Raw genomic sequence first — 21,303 nt, forward strand, 5'->3', positions numbered from 1 at the left:
AAAATTAACATATACAGCCTTATTCTACATAATTAAAAAACTAATCTTTATTTCATGATGGAATAACCTTTGGATGGTAATATATTTTCCTCAAAAAGCATTTTATATTAAAAAAATCTGATTTAAATTTATTAAAAATCTGATTTAAATTTAAAAAATCAGATTTAAATTAAAAAAAATCTTATATATTTTTTTTAAAATCATAGATTTTTATCCACCCTGCTGCCAGATTTACTGTAACATGGCACAGATTGCAACGTTTTCATTGAACAGTAATGAGCTCAAGTGACTTTTTAACACCTGTTTGCCTTCCGCAAGTCTTTTGTCACCTCTATTAATTGACCATTTTGAGTTTTGCCAATATACCTTTCTCGTGTGTTTTACTTATCCAACCATTCTTTATATTGTTAGATCTCCATATGCAAAACCAGTTTGAAAAACACAACCAGTTCTAGTCACCAAGCACAGCTATATGTGTGCTCAGTGTCAGACTGGGGTTCTTGGGGCCCACCAGATGAAATTATTCTCGAGGACCCAACCCCTATATTATCATTAAGGCTTAACAGGTTTTTACTCACAGAAGAGACTCTAGTGACAAGTGATTGGCTCCAAAGGCAGCCAAATGGGTTTTTACTCCTGGCTCACTGGAGCCCGTTACAGTTTCAGCCTAGCCCAGTCCTTGTGCGCCAGTCCGACCCTGTGTGTTTTTAGAATGAGCATTCAAGTCTTTATACTGGCTTCTCTACAACCCTCTGCATACCCGCACTTCGACATTTTACTGAACAAATGCATTTACTTTCAATTCAGTAGATTCCGTTTTAACATGCTCACCTCTCTTCTCTGAAAATATCACCATTTTGTGGGCACTGTTGCTTGCCTTGTAAGAGCTGAACAATGTATTCATCTAGAATGCTTGTGCATTTTATATTTCCCCAATGATTTTTAGCTAACATCTTCATTTTTCATTAAAAAGGGCCAAAAATGCTAAAATACTGAAATAAACCGTAAACCTATGTGTGAATTCACCCTAAATCTGTTACCATTCGATTAGGCGCTTTTACCGGATGTTTGGAACTTTGCTTTGTAGGTAATTTGTATTTTACCTGAGTTTCTGCGCATAGTATTTTAACAGTGGCATTGTTTTTTGTGTATTGATATTCATTATATCATTCTGTTACCCAAGGTTCAGGAGAATGTCGATCTACGAAAAGCACACGAGCAACGAAAGCAAAGGTTATTAACATTGCAGACTGCTTACAGGACCCTTAAAGAGCAAATGGAGCAGAATGAGCATGAAGGCGGCAGGTGAGTTCTGTTCACAGCCCTTTCACTGCCAGGGGCGTTTGGGCATTTTTACAATTTGTACAAATAAAGCCTATATTATGAAGTAAAATTTCAAAAAATGCACTAACCCCCCCCACACCCACCCATGTATTTTCTAAATGTAGATGCCCAGCACATTGTCAAAATGCCACTCAGCACTTAATACACACAGGCACCTTCATGCATTTTTGCATGCAGCAAAACCAACAGTGACACCCTCATTGCACCAAAGGCCTCATTTGCATATTATATATTTTTTAAAGTATCGTAACTCAGGAACGCCTCTGATCAACAGAAGACAGACATTTCAGCGGTGTGTCACTCATGAGCTAAAAGTAAGTGGTTGCCGAGAACCAGCATCATAATCATTGCAGCCCAGGGCTTGAAAAAAGTCAAATCTACTTAACAGTCATGGTTATTCATAATCTCCTACTCTCACCCATCTGCTGATGATTGACAGTTCTCTTCTAGAGAGAAATAGAGAAAACTAGGTAGAAGACTGTCAGTCATCAGCAGGTGGGCAGGGAGAACAGGAATTCATGAATAACCAGGACTCTTCTCAGGTGGCCGTGACTCTTTTCCAGGCCCAGTCTGCAATGATTGTGATGTTGGTTCTCGGCAACCACTTACTTTTGCTGCAAAGCTGCCTAAAGACGGTCCTATCAGTGACTGACAGCCTTCCCCCTATTACTGTGTATACAGAGATAGCTGTCAGTCACTGACTGAAGACAAGGAGACGGTCCTATCAGTGACTGACAGCTATCTCTGTATACACAGTAATAGGGAGAAGGCTGTCAGTCACTGATAGGACCGTCTGCTTGTCTACAGTCAGTGACTGACAGCTAAGCAGGCGGTCCTATCAGTGACTGACAGTCTTCCCTCTATGGCTGTGTATACAGAGATAGCTGTCAGTCACTGACTGAAGACAAGCAGGCGGTCCTATCAGTGACTGACAGCCTTCCCTCTATTACTGTGTATACAGAGATAGCTGGTAGTCACTGACTGAAGACAAGCAGACGGTCCTATCAGTGACTGACAGCCTTCCCCCTATTACTGTGTATACAGAGATAGCTGTCAGTCACTGACTGAAGACAAGCAGGCGGTCCCATCAATGACTGACAGCCTTCCCTCTATTACTGTGTATACAGAGATAGCTGGCAGTCACTGACTGAAGACAAGGAGACGGTCCCATCAGTGACTGACAGCCTTCCCCCTATTACTGTGTATACAGAGATAGCTGGTAGTCACTGACTGAAGACAAGCAGACGGTCCTATCAGTGACTGACAGCCTTCCCCCTATTACTGTGTATACAGAGATAGCTGTCAGTCACTGACTGAAGACAAGCAGGCGGTCCCATCAATGACTGACAGCCTTCCCTCTATTACTGTGTATACAGAGATAGCTGGCAGTCACTGACTAAAGACAAGGAGACGGTCCCATCAGTGACTGACAGCCTTCCCCCTATTACTGTGTATACAGAGATAGCTGTCAGTCACTGACTGAAGACAAGCAGGCGGTCCTATCAGTGACTGACAGCCTTCCCTCTATTACTGTGTATACAGAGATAGCTGTCAGTCACTGACTGAAGACAAGCAGACGGTCCTATCAGTGACTGACAGCCTTCCCCCTATTACTGTGTATACAGAGATAGCTGTCAGTCACTGACTGAAGACAAGGAGACGGTCCTATCAGTGACTGACAGCTATCTCTGTATACACAGTAATAGGGAGAAGGCTGTCAGTCACTGATAGGACCGTCTGCTTGTCTTCAGTCAGTGACTGACAGCTAAGCAGGCGGTCCTATCAGTGACTGACAGTCTTCCCTCTATGGCTGTGTATACAGAGATAGCTGTCAGTCACTGACTGAAGACAAGCAGGCGGTCCTATCAGTGACTGACAGCCTTCCCTCTATTACTGTGTATACAGAGATAGCTGGTAGTCACTGACTGAAGACAAGCAGACGGTCCTATCAGTGACTGACAGCCTTCCCCCTATTACTGTGTATACAGAGATAGCTGTCAGTCACTGACTGAAGACAAGCAGACGGTCCTATCAGTGACTGACAGCCTTCCCTCTATTACTGTGTATACAGAGATAGCTGGCAGTCACTGACTGAAGACAAGGAGACGGTCCCATCAGTGACTGACAGCCTTCCCCCTATTACTGTGTATACAGAGATAGCTGTCAGTCACTGACTGAAGACAAGCAGGCGGTCCCATCAATGACTGACAGCCTTCCCTCTATTACTGTGTATACAGAGATAGCTGTCAGTCACTGACTGAAGACAAGCAGACGGTCCTATCAGTGACTGACAGCCTTCCCCCTATTACTGTGTATACAGAGATGGCTGTCAGTCACTGACTGAAGACAAGGAGACGGTCCTATCAGTGACTGACAGCCTTCCCCCTATCACTGTGTATACAGAGATAGCTGTCATTCACTGACTGAAGACAAGCAGACGGTCCTATCAGTGACTGAAGACAAGCAGGCGGTCCTATCAGTGACTGAAGACAAGCAGGCGGTCCTATCAGTGACCGACAGCCTTCCCCCTATTACTGTGTATACAGAGATAGCTGTCAGTCACTGATAGGACCGTCTGCTGGACTTCAAAGCCCTGAATGAGCAGGAAGAATCTAAATGAATGGAATTCCAGTTAGGCTGAGTTCACACTTCATTTATTTGGTCAGTGATTGTGAGCCAAAACCAGTAGTGAAGCCTCCTCAGAGATGAGGTATAATGGAATGATTTGCTCCTGTTCGGTGTCTTTGACCCGCACCTAGTTTTGGCTCACGATCACTGATGGAAATAGCTGACCAAATAACTGAAGTGTGAACTCAGCCTTAGGCCTCATGCACACGACAGTTTTTTTTCACGGTCCGCAAAAACGGGGTCCATGGGTCCGTGATCCGTGACCGTTTTTTCGTCCGTGGGTCTTCCTTGATTTTTGGAGGATCCACGGACATGAAAAAAAAGTCGTTTTGGTGTCCGCCTGGCCGTGCGGAGCCAAACGGATCCGTCCTGAATTACAATGCAAGTCAATGGGGACGGATCCGTTTGATGTTGACACAATATGGTGCCATTTCAAACGGATCCGTCCCCATTGACTTTCAATGTAAAGTCTGGAGTTCTTTTATACCATCGGATTGGAGTTTTCTCCAATCCGATGGTATATTTTAACTTGAAGCGTCCCCATCACCATGGGAACGCCTCTATGTTAGAATATACTGTCGGATATGAGCTACTTCGTGAACCTCAGATCCGACAGTATATTCTAACACAGAGGCGTTCCCATGGTGATGGGGACGCTTTAGGTTAGAATACACTACAAACTTTGTACAAGACTGCCCCCTGCTGCCTGGCAGCACCCGATCTCTTACTGGGGGATATGATAGCACAATTAACCCCTTTAGGTGCGGCATCTAAAGGGGTTAATTGTACTATCATATTCCCCTGTAAGAGATCAGGGCTGCCAGGCAGCAGGGGGCAGCCCCCCCCCCCTCCCCAGTTTGAATATCGTTGGTGGCACAGTGTGCCCCCACCATCGCCCCCCCCTCCCTCCCTCTATTGTATTAAATCGTTGGTGGCACAGTGTGCCAACCACCATCGGCCCCCCTCCCTCCCTCTATTGTATTAAATCGTTGGTGGCACAGTGTGCCAACCACCATCGGGCCCCCCTCCCCCCCTCTATTGTATTAAATCGTTGGTGGCACAGTGTGCCAACCACCATCGGGCCCCCCTCCCTCCCTCTATTGTATTAAATCGTTGGTGGCACAGTGTGCCAACCACCATCGGGCCCCCCTCCCTCCCTCTATTGTATTAAATCGTTGGTGGCACAGTGTGCCAACCACCATCGGCCCCCCTCCCTCCCTCTATTGTATTAAATCGTTGGTGGCACAGTGTGCCAACCACCATCGGGCCCCCCTCCCTCCCTCTATTGTATTAAATCGTTGGTGGCACAGTGTGCCAACCACCATCGGCCCCCCCTCCCTCCCTCTATTGTATTAAATCGTTGGTGGCACAGTGTGCCAACCACCATCGGCCCCCCTCCCTCCCTCTATTGTATTAAATCGTTGGTGGCACAGTGTGCCAACCACCATCGCCCCCCCCCCCCCTCCCTCTATAGCAGTAACATTGGTGGCAGTGTGCGGTCTCAACAGTAGAAGATTCATACTTACCTGCTTGCTGCTGCGATGTCTGTGTCCGGCCGGGAGCTCCTCCTACTGGTAAGTGAAAGGTCTGTGCGGCGCATTGCTAAAGAACTGTCACTTACCAGTAGGAGGAGCTCCCGGCCGTTCACAGACATCGCAGCAGCAAGCAGGTAAGTATGAATCTTCTACTGTTGAGACCGCACACTGCCACCAATGTTACTGCTATAGAGGGAGGGGGGGGGGCGATGGTGGTTGGCACACTGTGCCACCAACGATTTAATACAATAGAGGGAGGGAGGGGGGCCGATGGTGGTTGGCACACTGTGCCACCAACGATTTAATACAATAGAGGGAGGGAGGGGGGCCGATGGTGGTTGGCACACTGTGCCACCAACGATTTAATACAATAGAGGGAGGGAGGGGGGGGCGATGGTGGTTGGCACACTGTGCCACCAACGATTTAATACAATAGAGGGAGGGAGGGGGGGGCGATGGTGGAGGCACACTGTGCCACCAACGATATTCAAACTGGGGAGGGGGGGGGGGGGTCTGCCCCCTGCTGCCTGGCAGCCCTGATCTCTTACAGGGGAATATGATAGTACAATTAACCCCTTTAGGTGCCGCACCTGAAGGGGTTAATTGTGCTATCATATCCCCCTGTAAGAGATCGGGTGCTGCCAGGCAGCAGGGGGCAGTCTTGTACCAAGTTTGCAGTGTATTCTAACTAGAAGCGTCCCCATCACCATGGGAACGCTTCTGTGTTAGAATATACTGTCGGAAATGAGTTTTCACGAAGTGAAAACTTAGATCAGAAAAAGCTTTTATGCAGACGGATCTTCGGATCCGTCTGTATGAAAGCAACCTACGGCCACGGATCACGGACACGGATGCCAATCTTGTGTGCATCCGTGTTCTTTCACGGACCCATTGACTTGAATGGTTCTGTGAACCGTTGTCCGTCAAAAAAATAGGACAGGTCATATTTTTTTGACGGACAGGATACACGGATCACGGCCTCGGCTGCAAAACGGTGCATTTTCCGATTTTTCCACGGACCCATTGAAAGTCAATGGGTCCGCGAAGAAAAACGGAAAACGGCACAACGGCCACGGATGCACACAACGGTCGTGTGCATGAGGCCTTAGGGTCCATTCACACGTCCGTTTTTTCTTTCCTAATCTGTTCCGTTTTTTGCGGAACAGATCAGGACCCATTCATTTTCAATGGGTCCTGGAAAAAATCGGACAGCACAATGTGTGCTGTCCGTTTCCGTTGTTCCGTTCCGCATGTCCGTTTAAATATAAAACATGTCCTATTATGTTCCTGAAAAATCGGATCCTGGTACAATGCAAAGTCAATGGTTCCAACTATCTTTAACACGTGGAAGACTTTCAGGTCCCCCCTAACTGCCAAAATGATGAGGACGCTTTTCTCACAACCGTTCTCCCCTTTGAGGCCTCATGCACATGTCCTTATTATTGATCCTGGTAGGGGCCATACACACATCCATAATCGGATGCGTGTGGCCATTCTGCAAAACATGTCTTATTCTTGTCCATATTTCATACAAGAATAACCCTTTCTATTGATGGGATTGAGAAAAATACACAGGAGGTATCTGTATTTTCCCAGATCTGTTACTTGCAGACTGTCTGTCTGAGGCCTAAGTCAGTGATTGCTGTATCTCTCCATAATGTGCAGCTGTACACTGACTTTACAGCTCCAATGTACTTGCACATGCCCTTAAGATATTTCTGGCTTATGAAAGTGATTTAATTAAAATAAATCAATTAATGAACCTAAGTAAAAAAATATATATACATTCCATTGAAAATATATTATTGATTGATTGGAGTGAATTCCATATCTACATTTTATTGGTCATTTGAACTTTAAAATGAATCTTTGTTGGATTTTAATTCCATGAACCGTATAGGAAGAAGTCTCATAAGAATCGGCCTACACGAGCAGATCCTTCTCAACTTAGACAAGAAGACTCGGATGCAGTTTGGAATGAACTTGCTCACTTCAAAAGGGAAAACAAAAAGCTACTGGTTGAAAAGTATGTTCTGCATCTTTATGTTGCCTTACATTTGCACAAGCTAGTTCTACGTTGCTGTTTGCCGTTTTTCACATAAGGCGTTAACTGTGTCTACCTACTTCACTAACCATCTGATGTTTTTGCATGCCGTTCTTCTGCACTCTCCCATCCTGAGGTGCCCCATTTGTTCTTCTGTGTCCACACACTCTATTGACTTGAGTTTGGCTAGTTATTGCTAGGTCACATATCTCCACAGTGGCAGCCTTGAAAGTTTCCATCTGGTCAGCGGCAAGGCCATCCTTTTAGCAGACTCGTGCAGCATTTTTATCCTAGAGTGGTTAAGCCTCTCCGTTCAGATGCCATGACTACGTAGTTTTGTCTTGTTCTGTGTGTCATGAAATATAATGGTGGACAATGTAAAAACAAGTTCTGCAAATAAACACCTCTCACATATAAGAGGATCTGTAAACAAGTAGACCTTTACGTTCTTGTTGAGATGTTAACGTCTGGTGCTCGCCTTAAAAGGAAAGTAGGGGCCGTAACACAGGCTTTTTGCTAAGAGGTCAAACAGTTTAAGTAGTAAATGTTAGTTTTAAAGTACTTTATTGAGATTGTGGAAAACTTGGACTGTTACATGTTGTTGTTTTTGTAGTATTTGCTGTTTCTTGTGGAATAACCACATGAATGTGGGTGTTTTTCTGTTTTTCGTTGCCTTTTCTCCGTTGGAAAATAAGGGCACATACCACAGAGCTGTAGACACTATATACCTTATACTGCCATATAGTGGCTCCCTACAGCATGTGTCTTCAATAATAAGACACATGCATGTGTCCCAAGGCTGGAGCAAAATGAGATTTGAAATGTCTGCTGAAGTGTGGTTTCTGAAGTATGTGACAACCTTCTGTCACCTCCAAAGATTAGCCACTGTGATAAATCTGGCTTAAGACTGTGTAAGTGTGCCCCGTCCAGTATTAGTAAATCTACCCCATTGTGTGCAGTCTGGTGTGGGCACTATTCTATGCCATGTTCCTTGACCATAACATCATAGGTGAAGCCTTCTGGATGAGAATGTGCACAGTCCTACCATGCAGCACGCTCCCCGACAGTGCTGACCCCTACTTGTACAATGTCTATGGACATGTTTATGTTGAGCTTTCTGATAGTTACTCCAGAATAACTGACTTGGCAGAACACAGGAACCAGAATTCATTTGAACGTACAGTATTTCCTCCCCGCCATAGCCCTTCACTGCGTACACGTGTACTTTGTTCAACAGGTTTATCTGTTGTCGATTCTTAGTTCACTTCCTGAATTGTGGTCAAGGCTCATTCATGTAATCTGACAATGGATGATAAAGTTTTCTCATTTTTTCTTCCCTTCCCTTTTAATCCTTGTTTTTCTCAGTTCAGTGACACATATGGCAAATCACTGGCTGAAATAATACCGCACTATTCAGGGATTGTGTTAATTAATGTGGCTCTCATCTGTTGGAGGTGTCGCTCTTCATTAGTCTGTATTTTACACACTGCCTTGCTTCGTTTCGGGAACGAGGTGGTGAGGGGATAACCTAGGCAGCCATGCTCGTTTGATCTCCCTGATACATACGCAATGCAGAATGCCTCAGCTCTCTTGGTTCCCTGCCCTGTCCTGCTAATCCCAGCTGAGCTCATTATGATGTTGCCTCGCTGCTACTCTCCGAGCCAGATCTGTCCAAGCTAATTACTGCTACCAGCAGAGCTGCCTGTTAAGGGTTTGGTGTGGATCTGCTTACATGGTCCTTGGTAGTGACCTGCAAAAAGCACAAGGGAGTTAGCTTTCTTTCTTGCTGTGCACCGCCTGTCCTTTGGGCTTAGTGCTTATCCCCATCACACAGATATCTTAGCTGCAGTCAAAGGAAAGTTGAGGGAGAAAACTAATGCTTGTGAAAACATGACACTCACCGCTCTGATCCTCCTTAAATCGGACAGTTTTAAGCACATCCTGGTAAAGGAAAAATAATTTTTGTTACTTTAAGGGATAACAAAGGATCACATCTGTTGGTTTATTTGTTTTTTTAATATCCTTTATCATTTATACTTTGTAGATGTATATATTTTTTTCTTGGACCATGCAGTTTTATATCGAGAAGGGTTATTTCAGTAAAATCCACAGATAGGTGATAACTTTTATTAGATTGGTGGAGGCTCTACTGCTTACGACGAGAACAGGAAATAGGCAAGCACTGTGCTCAGCAGTGACATGCCACTTGGGAACAGTCATTAATTTCAGTGGCACATGTGACCATGTCCATACCCAGAAGGAGAGAAAGAAAGTATGAATCTTTCATTAGGTGATCCACGCTAGGGGCCATGAGTAAATAATCATTCTTGGAAAATCCCCTTTAAAGATTTTCATCCGTTGCTGCCAAAATGGTAAATTAGGTCCTAAATGAGCTCCTCTTTTGCTGTACTATTTATTTATTTTTTCCATAACTGTTTTACAATATTGTAATCTTGTATAAACCACAGCTTCAGCCCCACTCAGAAGTTCCAAACTTTTTTTTTTTTAAGAGGGTAATACCATATTGTTTTAGTATTAGAATGGTGTGCTGTGCTAGTCCCATCTATCTTCAGGGGCTTCTGAACTGCAAATTCATATACACAGCATGATATATGGTTATGATTTTAATTATCATGTACATTGCCCTGATGCTTTGGCACATACATTTTTAATTCTGACATTCTTTGCTGTCAGTTTGAATATTGCAGTCATTGTTTCCTAAGCAGTGAACGGATTGTATGCGTAAGCTTACATTGATCTGACAGAAGGAATAATTAATAACTGGTTAGTCCACTTGGAAATCTGTCTTTTTTTTTTTTTGTGTGTGAAATAAACAGAAACAAGCTGGGTAATATATAAAGAGTGAAATTTGTCCTTAAACTAAAGCCTCATGCAGACGTCCGTGCAACACGGTCTGTGAGATACCGGACTGGCATTGCAGGAGCGCACGGCGTCATAGCAACCAATCACGCCGTGCGCTCCTGCAATGCCAGTTCGGTATTTCGCAGACCGTGTTTCATGGACGTCTGCATAAGGCTTTAGAATTCTCTGTCTGCAAAGGTTCCGTAAATATGTTATCGATTTGTGTTAACCTCTTTGTGACATCTGCCATACGTATACAGAGCTGACACTCGTGGCCAGTGTCCATGATCGGAGATCACTCCAATCACAAATACTGTATTTATCATGCACTGTGAATACCAGAACGATAAAAAAAAAATCTAAATGACTGAATCACAATTTTGTATTTTTTTTTCACCTTCCCTCTTCCCCTCTAACAAATTGAATAAAAAGTAACCCAAAAAGTTGTATGTACCCCAAAATGGTCCATATGCACCACACAAAAAAAACAAGCTCTCACACAGCTCTGTAGATGGAAATATGAAAAAGGAATATGACGGCACAAATAAATTTAAACAAATCTAAAATGTTTTTTTTATTTTTATTTCGCCCAAACTAATCTTTTTCAGGTTTCCCAAAATATGATATCATAAATTAAAAGATGCCTTAAAAAATACATCACACAAAAAAACAAGCTAGAAAAGGGACAAGGGGTCACTGGGGCGTCTTTTTCTCTTTATTGTTAGGGCTATCGAGGGCATAACAGTTGAGGCACGAGGACAGAGTCTCCACCATCAGGATTCGTCTCTGGGCTGAGGGGCACGATAGGGTGACACTTAGGGTAAGTTCCTTCCCTCCCTGGTGACCCCATACTCGTTCCTCACTACACCTCGTCATCTATTTTGTATCTGTATATGACTGACTGGTATTGTATCCTGACCATAGTTTGGGCATTAGGTTTTAAAGATTATTAATAAGTACTGTAATTTTAGGGTCTTTTGTCTTGGGGAATTAATTAAATAAAAAGTAACCCAAAAAGTCGTATGTACCCCGAAATGGTACATATGCACCACACAAAAAAAAAAAAAACAAGCTCTCACACAGCTCTGTACATCGAAATATGAAAAAGGAATATGACGGCACAAAGCAATTTAAACAATTGAAAATGTTTTTTATTTTTATTTCACCCAAACTAATCTTTTTCAGGTTTCCCAAAATATGATATCGTAAATTAAAAGATGCCTTAAAAAAAATACAACACACAAAAAACAAGATCTCACCCATTTTATAGTGGGTGCTGATCTAAACCAATCTATGCCGCACATAAGGATTGTTGCTTGATGGTATTCCTTTATTCTGGTAGTCCTGCACCTTCCGGTGTCTCGGATGTGTTTTCCCTTTGCTTATCCCTTTGGGGATGCGAAAGTAAAAGCTGTTGGGGATTATAATGGGAATTGTTGGAATATAGGAATTGACTGCCAAGACTAAATTTAATCTTGCGCTCCATCTACTTGTCTTTAGCTGGTCAGTGTAATACCAACCTCTGTCCTTTGCATCATCACCCCTGTGATGCTCATTTACTAGTAGCAGTAATGGAAAGGATGAGGGACAAGGCATATAGGACTGTATGGAAGCCTGGCATTCAATGCTCTGCTGGTTTTCAGGTGACATCAGACACATCCCTAACAGCTAAGGTGTAGTTGGACACTTTGTATTTCCTTCTTCACTTTACTTACTATACAGTGTCTGATGTGAGTAAAGACTGCTTCCCAGAATTCAGATTACCAAAGCATGCTACGAGATTTCATCAGCAGAACTGTGAATTCTGCACGTCATACATTAAATTAATTTCCTATTTTAACTATGATATTTTATATGGGGCTGATATCTTTGAACTGTATATAGGGACCAGAAACAAATGAGGCTACAATCCTTTCATGCTCCCACACAAGGCTACTTTCACACTTGCGGCAGAGAGATCCGGCAAGCAGTTCCGTCGCCGAAACTGCCTGCCGGATCCGGCAAAATGTATGCCAACTGATGGCATAAGTAAGACTGATCAGGATCCTGATCAGTCTTAAAAATGCCTGATCGGTCAGAAAAATACATTGAAATGCCAGATCCGTCTTTCTGGTGTCATCCGGAAAAACGGATCCGGCATTTATTTTTATCACCTTTTTTTTTCTGTCTGCGCATCCGCAGACCGGAAGGACGGATCCGGCATTCCGGTATTTTGAATGGCACTAATACATTCCTATGGGAAGAAATGCCGAATCCGGCATTCAGGCTAGTCTTCAGTTTTTTTGGCCGGAGATAAAACCGTAGCATGCTGCGGTTTTATCTTTTACCTGATCAGTCAAAATGACTGAACTGAAGACATCCTTATGCATCCTGAACGGATTGCTCTCCTTTCAGAATGCATGGGGATAAAACTGATCAGTTCTTTTCCGGTATAGAGCCCTTTTGATGGAACTCAGTGCCGGAAAAGAAAATGCTAGTGTGAAAGTAGCCTAAGACTGTACCAACCATACGAAGCTTCAATTCCTCACATTGCTATAGTCCCCAAGTCCTCCATTTTAGTTTTAGCATTTGTACTTAGTACTTAACCCCTTCATGATCAGAGTTGTTTTAGGCCTTGATGTCCAGAGCAAAAATTCACCTTTTTGAATGCTGCTTTGTCCTAGTCTTTCTCATTTTGTTTTCAGGCCCCAACAACATTATTTAAAATTGGAGCTGATAAAATGTACTTTTGTAAGTCTTACTTATTAACACTTTTGTCTTATTTGTTTTTTTAAGGTGGGGCACAGGTGTTAGCAGATAAGTCATATTCTATGTGTTTCCTGCTGTCCACATATACAGAGGACCCATTAGATAACCGTTACCAGTGATCTATGTACACAGATGTACATAGAAAAAATGTAGATTGCAAAATCTCTGCATGTCTCTGAGTTTGCCCTTCACAGGGAATTCCTATGCCACACAGCTAGCAAATGTGTATGGCCAGCCTTAAAGGGGTTGTTTGTCCTCTTTTGAAATATTGATGACCTAAGGATAGGTCGGCAATATCAGATTGGCAGCGGGCCGACTGCTGGCACCCCTGATGATAGGCTGTTTGAAGAGAATGCAGCACTTATACGAGCGCTTCCTTCTCTTCACTGTTTACCGCCGACATTCCAGTGACGAGCAGGAGTAATTACAACTGCTCCTTCCAGTTCACTTCAATCGGACGGCTCTGTCCTATTTACTTAAATAGGCAGATGTGTTGCAGAAATTCACTTCCATTTATCTGAATGGAGGTCTGTTTTGGTCCAAGGATGTTGACTTCTTGTAGACAGAGGTACGACTACAGCACTCATCCAGAGGGCTTACGTGGGGGTCACGTCCCAGGTTGATCTCTTCAACCCCAGAGATCTATATAAATACTCAATATTTAAAAAAACAGCACACCAGATGATCTTGCATGCCATGAAATCCGACATCTGTCCTATACAGCCTGGTGAAGGGCACCAAATTTGGGCCCGAAACCTTGCTATAATATGTACCACTGATGTTGATAAATGAATAAAAGTATACATTTTTCTTGAAGATCATCTGGTGTGCTCTCTCAAACCGAATATTAAGGATGTTGACTTCTGCAATGGGAGAACTGCAGACATGTCTGCCAAGTATGAATTCACCCTTTACAGTATATAGAATGAAAAAGGTAGCAAAATCGGCTGCAGAATTTTGGCCCTGTGTGGCCATACCCTGAATTGGAAAATGAGAAAGCTTCAGTCAACACTCTCAAAATCAAAGGTTGTTAGTGTACTGAATCTCTGGAATAAAGCTTCAGTAATTCTTACCATACTCACCTGGGGGGCCTCTGATTTTGACATAATGACAATCATATCCTATTCTGTTCTGCTGCTACGAAATCTGTTCTCTGTGCTAAACCATCATTTTTCTACAAATGTCTAATTGCTTTGGTTTGCAGGCTTGAAGTGTCTCATATATGCATATTGTGTATGAAAAAAATCCTCATGTAAAACTTGTCACTTTTGAAGCAAATCTTTTAAAAGGCTAAAATGTTAAACACCTCGTAAGTGCTTCTGAGTGAAACAATTTTTTTTTTTGCAGTGGATCTTAAATACCTACCTGTCGTATTATAGTAGATCTTCGGCTCACCGAGGTTTCCTCATTATTTGGCCTAATTACTTCCTTAGTTATTTAACATTGCACAATAAAAAGTACGAAACCCAAAGTCCGAAGCGGCTGGTATTATATAGCCAGTGTCAGATGGCATTATTTGTCAGCAGGCTGTTTTCCTATTGATCATACAAAGCCTTACGTGTATGATGTTGCAAGGTTTAGTTTTAGGTTTTGTCCTCTCCTTCTGCAGCAAGATCTATTGCAGCCTGGAATCAAAATACACATTAATCCACTATCAATAAGAAAAATCATTGCTCAACTTGAAAAACGGTGCCCTGCCGAGTGTGACCACTACAGACATGATTTCAGACTTTGAATTTAATGAAGTGTAATACGGTTTTATATGCTCATTTCCAATTTATCTAGACTGCTAATAGGTATTAGAAGTAATAAATCTCTGTTGCTAAAGTCCGTGGTGAATATTTTGACTTTGCATAATTCTTGAAACCATACTGTTAACGTCAGTCACTTTAGGGTTTCATGAAGATGAAGTTGAATAGAATGAAAGACCTCTATGTACATGTCATACATAATAAATTATATGTATGGGCGTCTCCTATATATACACACGTTATTTTGTTCTTAAAGGGGTTATCCCATCTTAGACAATGGGGGCATATCACTAGGATATGCCCCCATTGTCTGATAGATAGGACCCGCACCTACAAGGAGAACGGAGCCAGGGAGAGTTGTGGCTGGAGGGCCCCGGGTTTCCCAGGGTCCATCCACCACCAGGCGCAGCTCCCCGCCTCTCCCATTGAAGTGAATGGGAGCGCACCGCGCATGCGCGGCCACTGCTCCCATGCATTTCTATGGGGCCGAAGGAAATGGCCAAGCCAGCGCTCCATAGAAATGAATGGAGTGCGCATGCGCAGTGCGCCCTCCTCAAGGTTCTCCGCTCCGTTCTCCTTGTAGGTGCGGGTCCCAGAGGCAGGACCCACACCTATCAGACAATGGAGGCATATCCTAGCGATATGCCCCCATTGTCTAAGATGGAAATACCCCTTTAACATAACTCAGTTGGTTTACCTGCACTTATATACAAAAAGTACAAAAGCAGCACAAAAAACTGCACACATAGCCGGGAATTTATCATGAAGGTAACAAGTGAATTTAGTTGACATACTGCTTTGCTTTACTTTGCACCACATTTCTCAATTGCACGTTGTTTGTTAAAGAGGACCCGTTACTTGTTACTTTTCCAGACATTGCGTTCCCCGTGTACTAACAATTCTGGAGCATCTATTCTTATGACGCTATGTTGTGCCATTCCTGTATTATTCCTGCTAGAAGTTTTCAAATTAATTGCCAGCAGTTTTTAGTAAATGTACTGCTGGGTGTGAACAGATTCCACTAACGGAAAGCCAAAACGCGAGTGTAAAGGAAGCCCAAGTCCTATTTTGTGACTTTTTGAAGCTAGAATTTTGGAGTGCAGGACATGGTAGATCCCCCCCCCCCTTCCAAAATTGGAAGAAGTAACACCTGCTACATCACTACAGCTAGATGTGAGCCCAGCCTTTTTCTCCTCTGTAGCAATTCTGCTTCAAATTGGTTCAATCTAAAAAGGCTTTAGTAATCATGAAAAAGTTATTTGTAGCCATTATAAAAAAATACTTCATTCTTTAGTTCAGCCTTTTGCAGACCTTTTGATAATGGTGTGCTCCTTGTTATGCGGCTGCTGAGATTCAGTTCACATATTATTTTCTGTTGCTTTTATAGCACTGACATGTTCTGCAGTGTTGTACAGAGATTACCATCCTCGATGTAAATGCTAATTGAAGTCTAATTTCCCTGTCTCACACAAGTTCTTGTATTTTTTCTTTCTTTTCTTTTTGGGTTTGTGCTGTGGAATTCCCAGAGAGAACCCATGCAAACATGTGGAGAACGTACATGTGTTATCCTTGGTTGGAAGTATATCATGACCGCTTTGCTGCAAGGCAATGTTGGGAACCGTCCAACGTTTTAGCTCCGTGGTCACTTCCATCCCAGCACCAAGGCTCCTAGTCATCAGTTTCTAGAAGAGCACATGGTTGAGTCCACTGGGCTCCTATGGACAGCGGACCCATCCAGGCTGATAAAGCTCACGCAGTATAGCATAGAATGTCAGAGGAGCCATACAGAAACCAAATAACCATAACTAGTGTAGAAGCACAATAGTGGCAGGGAAATCTTTGTGTCATTTGTAAGTAACAAACAATTCCATGTTATGGCCTTATAAAAGATGAGTGAGGGACTGTTATGGATCCATTATTTCCTTAGAAACTTATCCTGCTTGTCAAAATGTTCAATTTAATGAAAACTTTGAATTCTATGGTATAGATAACCTTTTTATCTTAAAGATTTGAAGGGGAAAAAAATGTCTTTTATCACGTGAAATAATCTGCAGTATATCTTGCACTAAGTAAAGAACATAACGGTTTCATATTCTACATGTTCTGCGCTTAAAATTTTATTGCCACTTTGCAGTGATTTAATGACCATTATGTGAACCTCTTACAGATTGAATTTGGAAGAAGAAATAGATCAGCTTAAAGTGCAGACTTCGGTAGACAGAGCCACAATACAAGAATTAAATGTTTGTCTTCAGCAAGAACGAGAAGGTACAGTTTTTATGTTTGTATACTGAACAACCTCATTGCTCTTGTAGTTCTGAGATACCTCGCATTTCATGCCAGAAAGTAGCCCGCAACAGCTTGCAGTCTTATTTAGAGGTAGGAGGGTCCCTCAGAGCAAATCTGTTGGGTGAGTTACCATTGAGAGCAGCATTTGATAAAGTGGTAAAAGTTTAAAGGGTCTGTAACTAATTAGAATACTTGCACAAAGCTACGTTCACATCTCTGGCAGGTAAATCCCATAGTCAGAGGAACAGACTACTAGAGTTACTGTATCTGGCATAGTTGGGCACCACCTGATCCCCATTGACTGACTATAATGGGATCTGACAGGGATCCTGCGGGTTTCCAACATCAATGACTGCTTTCTGACAGGCAAATTCTGCTCCATGCCGCAGCGTTTATATTGGAAGTCCACTGGATCACCGTTGGATCCCAATATAGACAGTGGGGATCCAGCAGCATGTGGCGGGCCAGATACGGTAAATACGGTAGTATGACATGTGAACATATCTCTAGCAGTATTTGTCATGCTACTAGAACAAAGCATAATTAGGGAACATCCATAGGAAAAAAAAAATCCAGGCACTTCCCTGCAGGCTATTACCGTCCTATCGACTTCTAGGCCAACTTTACATTGCTAATGGCTAGTATTGAGTGAATAAAAGTTAACGAAGTGGAATTGGATCCGAATTTCAGGAAAAATTTGATTCGCCGAGAATCTGAACTTCCTGGTGCTTTGTGGTAACGAATCAATTTTTCCTGAATTGGTGGTAAAAAACAAAACAAAAAAAAACATACTCACCTGATCCGATTGAGTGCGGAGAGGCCGTCTCGCCCATCTTAATTGAAGAAAACCCAAAATTCTTGTGCACGCTGACATGTGACTGCCTCTCCGCGATCAAATGAATTAGGTGAATGTATTATTATTATCCCCTAATTAACCCCCTGATAGACTGAATGTGACTATCAGATGCTGAAATCAGTATTGAACGTGGCATCTGAAGGGTTAAACGACGCCAGCTCCAAGCAATGGAATGCGATTATTGACGAAATTTGGCGAAGTAGCCAAATCAGATTTTTTTTTTAATCTTGGCTCATCTCTATGAGCAACCCTGAGGAACTTCCTGTGGCTCCTTTCTTCAGGTTTGCATCAGCCCCTCATGTAGATGCCTTGAGTCTACTAGTGAAATTCTCTAATATATCAGCCTGTATACCTACACTTGAAAGTTAGATATTCTTTACTATATGTGCAATTAGCCATGTAAGAACATTCTGCCATGGAAAGCATTTAAACCAGTAATAACTTTGTGCTTATATTTGAAAGATGTGTAACACTTTTAGAAACTATAAGTGATCCCCCAGACACTATTTATTAGTTTACTAGTACTGGTCAGAGGAAGCTATTTAACATCACAGAGTTGTGTGGATCCTCTAGTAAACCTAATAATAATTGAAATCGCAGATTTCCCTGTCAAATGTTTACATGTTTGGCGTGATCTGATAAAACACTAAAGCTGAGGTAGATATGCAATGTATGTATCCACACATGCTTTATGTGATTGTTGTAAATGTCTGTGTATAAGAAGTCACTGAGTGTCTTAGCCCTTGAAAAATAAAAATGCATTTAACCCCTTAGTGACGAATGACGTGCATAGTACGTCATGAAATGAAAGTGTCACAGCAAGTATACTTGCAGTGACACCAGCATCTTAACGGTTCCGGGCGCCAATCACAGCTGTCCCTATTTCCCGATCGCTATGATTGGTCACTTAGATCTGAGTGACCAATCGCAGCTCGTCCTGCTTGCTGGCAGGGAAAGATCACACAGTGCAGCTCTGATCTCCTCATTGTTACACTTAAGGAGATAGGAGCTGCACTGCCCTGGTCTCCTATCAGAGTGCCCCTCGAGTGAATAAACACCCCCAAACACACACTGCTCCCCTGACACCCCATTCTCCAACCACCCTTCCTCCCCACAGAACTTCAGTGTTTTTTTTTAAATAATATAGTGTAGTATATAGATTAATAGGTAGCTTGAAATAGTTGAGGTTAGTGTTAGAGTTAGGCGTTTGTCAAAAAAATAAATAAAAATTACTCTTTTTTTTTGCTTCCCCCCCCCCCAAAAGTGAGGGAAAATGGGTGTGCGTCTTATCAAATACTAGTGAGCGATTCTATTATGGGAGCGCTCACTAGTATGCTTTAGGTGCCGGGAGTAAGGAGTGAAGCGCTGCAAGCGCTTGTACTCACCCTCCCAGTCTTCATTCCTGGGGCCGGCGCTGCACTGTACTGACTGCGTACAGCGTCACGCGCACTATGACCTGACGCTGCACGCAGTCAGGTGACAGAGCAGCGCAAGCCGGGAAGACAAGGGAGCGCGACTTCTGCCGGAGGTGGAGAGGAGCCGCGGCGCAGGACATGTAATAGATGGTTTTTATTTTAATCTGATCTGAGGTCTGATGGGAGTCTTACGTGATGTCCTGATAAGGGGGTCAGATGTGATGCCCTAATAGGGGGGCCTGATCTGATGTCCTGATATTTATGGGGGTCTGATCTCATATTTATGGGGATCTAATGTCCTGATATTTATGGGGGTCTGATCTGAGGATCTGATATGAGGTCTGATGAAAAATATTTTTATATATTATATTTTCCTCCTCTTAAACCTGGGGTGCGTCTTATCATTGGGTGCGTCTTATGAAGCGAAAAATACGGTATATAATATTTTTTTTTAATTATATAACTAAAAATATATATAAAAATTACTGGTAATTAGATAGTTTTAATTAGGTCGCCAAAGTACTGGCTGTTAACTAGAAATAGTTTAGGCATTTGAAAAAAAAAAGAAGAAAAATATGCAAAAATTATGTACATAAAATTACTGGTAATTAGCCGTAGTTAGTTAGCCTGAGCACTGGCAGTTAGATAGAAATTTAGTTCGGAGTAGTGTTAGGTGAGAGGTTTAAAAAAAAAAAAAAATTCAAATCCCCCAAATATATTAGGGATCGACCTATTATCGGTTTTACCGATATTCTGTATTTTGACCGTTATCGGTATCGGCATCTATTTTGCCAATATTCCGATAACGTATGGGGAACACAGATCGCGCTGCTGTCGGCGCCCTCCGTGTTCCCTCAGCACCACAGGGGAGAAGGAAGCAGTGTCTCCTCCCCCCTGTGCCGCTGCCGCCAATAAGAGGAAGGAGGAGAAGAGGAGGGGCGGGGCTGTGGCCACTGCGCCATCAATGAAGATAACTCATTCATTAATTCATATACAGGAAGCGGGAGCTGGCTTCAGAATCACATAGCTGGCTCCCAACCTCTATGAGCAATAGCTGCGATCTGCGGTAGTTAACCCCTCAGGTGCCGCGGATCGCAGCTACCGCTCATAGAGGTCGGGAGCCGGCTATGTGATTCAGCAGCCAGCTCCCGCCTCCTGTATTTGAATTAATGAGAGATTTCTCTTCATTGGTGGCGCAGTGCGCCCCCCCAAGCCCCCAGTATTAATCATTGGTGGCGCAGTGCGCCCCGCGCCCCCATCCCAGTATTAAAAACATTGGTGGCGCAGTGCGCCCCCCAACCAGTATTAATCATTGGTGGCAGTGGCCACAGGATCCCCTCTCCCCTGCTCCTCCGATCGGAGCCCCAGCAGTGTAAGCCTGGGGCTCCGATCGGTTACCATGGCAGTCAGGACGCTGTTGAAGCCCTGGCTGCCATGGTAAGCTCCATGCTGCTGTGTGCACAAAGCACAGAGCAGCAGAGACAGTGTGAGCTCCTATTCACCCTGATAGAGATCTATCAGGGTGAATAGGACAAGGGTTCTAGTCCCTAAGGGGGCTAATAGTAAAACAAAAAAAAACCACCAACATATTAAGTATTAATGAAAAAAAAAAGATTTACAAAAAAATAAAATAAAAACTACACGTTTAACAATAAAAATTCACATTTTCAGCAGATTTGTGTAGAATTTCGGTATAAATTATCGGCCTGAAAGTTGATCATTTATCGGTATCGGCCCTAAAAAATCTATATCGGTCGAGCCCTAATAAAAAAAATATATATATATATAAATAAATATATATATATATTAGTTGTAGTTTGCATCATATAAA

The 21,303-nt window shown here is 42.9% G+C and overlaps 1 protein-coding gene across 1 annotated transcript in view; it reads left to right on the forward strand.

The window, feature by feature from the left end:
• CNTLN (centlein) overlaps positions 1 to 21,303 on the forward strand; it is a 327,152-nt gene that overhangs the window by 159,620 nt on the left and 146,229 nt on the right. Inside the window, exons 12-14 of the mRNA XM_044286471.1 lie at positions 1,184 to 1,305; positions 7,408 to 7,533; positions 17,080 to 17,180. Coding sequence (XP_044142406.1) covers positions 1,184 to 1,305; positions 7,408 to 7,533; positions 17,080 to 17,180 — 349 coding nt within the window. The remainder of the gene's footprint in view (positions 1 to 1,183; positions 1,306 to 7,407; positions 7,534 to 17,079; positions 17,181 to 21,303) is intronic.

The sequence above is a fragment of the Bufo gargarizans genome, chromosome 1, assembly GCF_014858855.1.
Source record: "Bufo gargarizans isolate SCDJY-AF-19 chromosome 1, ASM1485885v1, whole genome shotgun sequence".
Taxonomy (NCBI): Eukaryota; Metazoa; Chordata; class Amphibia; order Anura; family Bufonidae; genus Bufo; species Bufo gargarizans.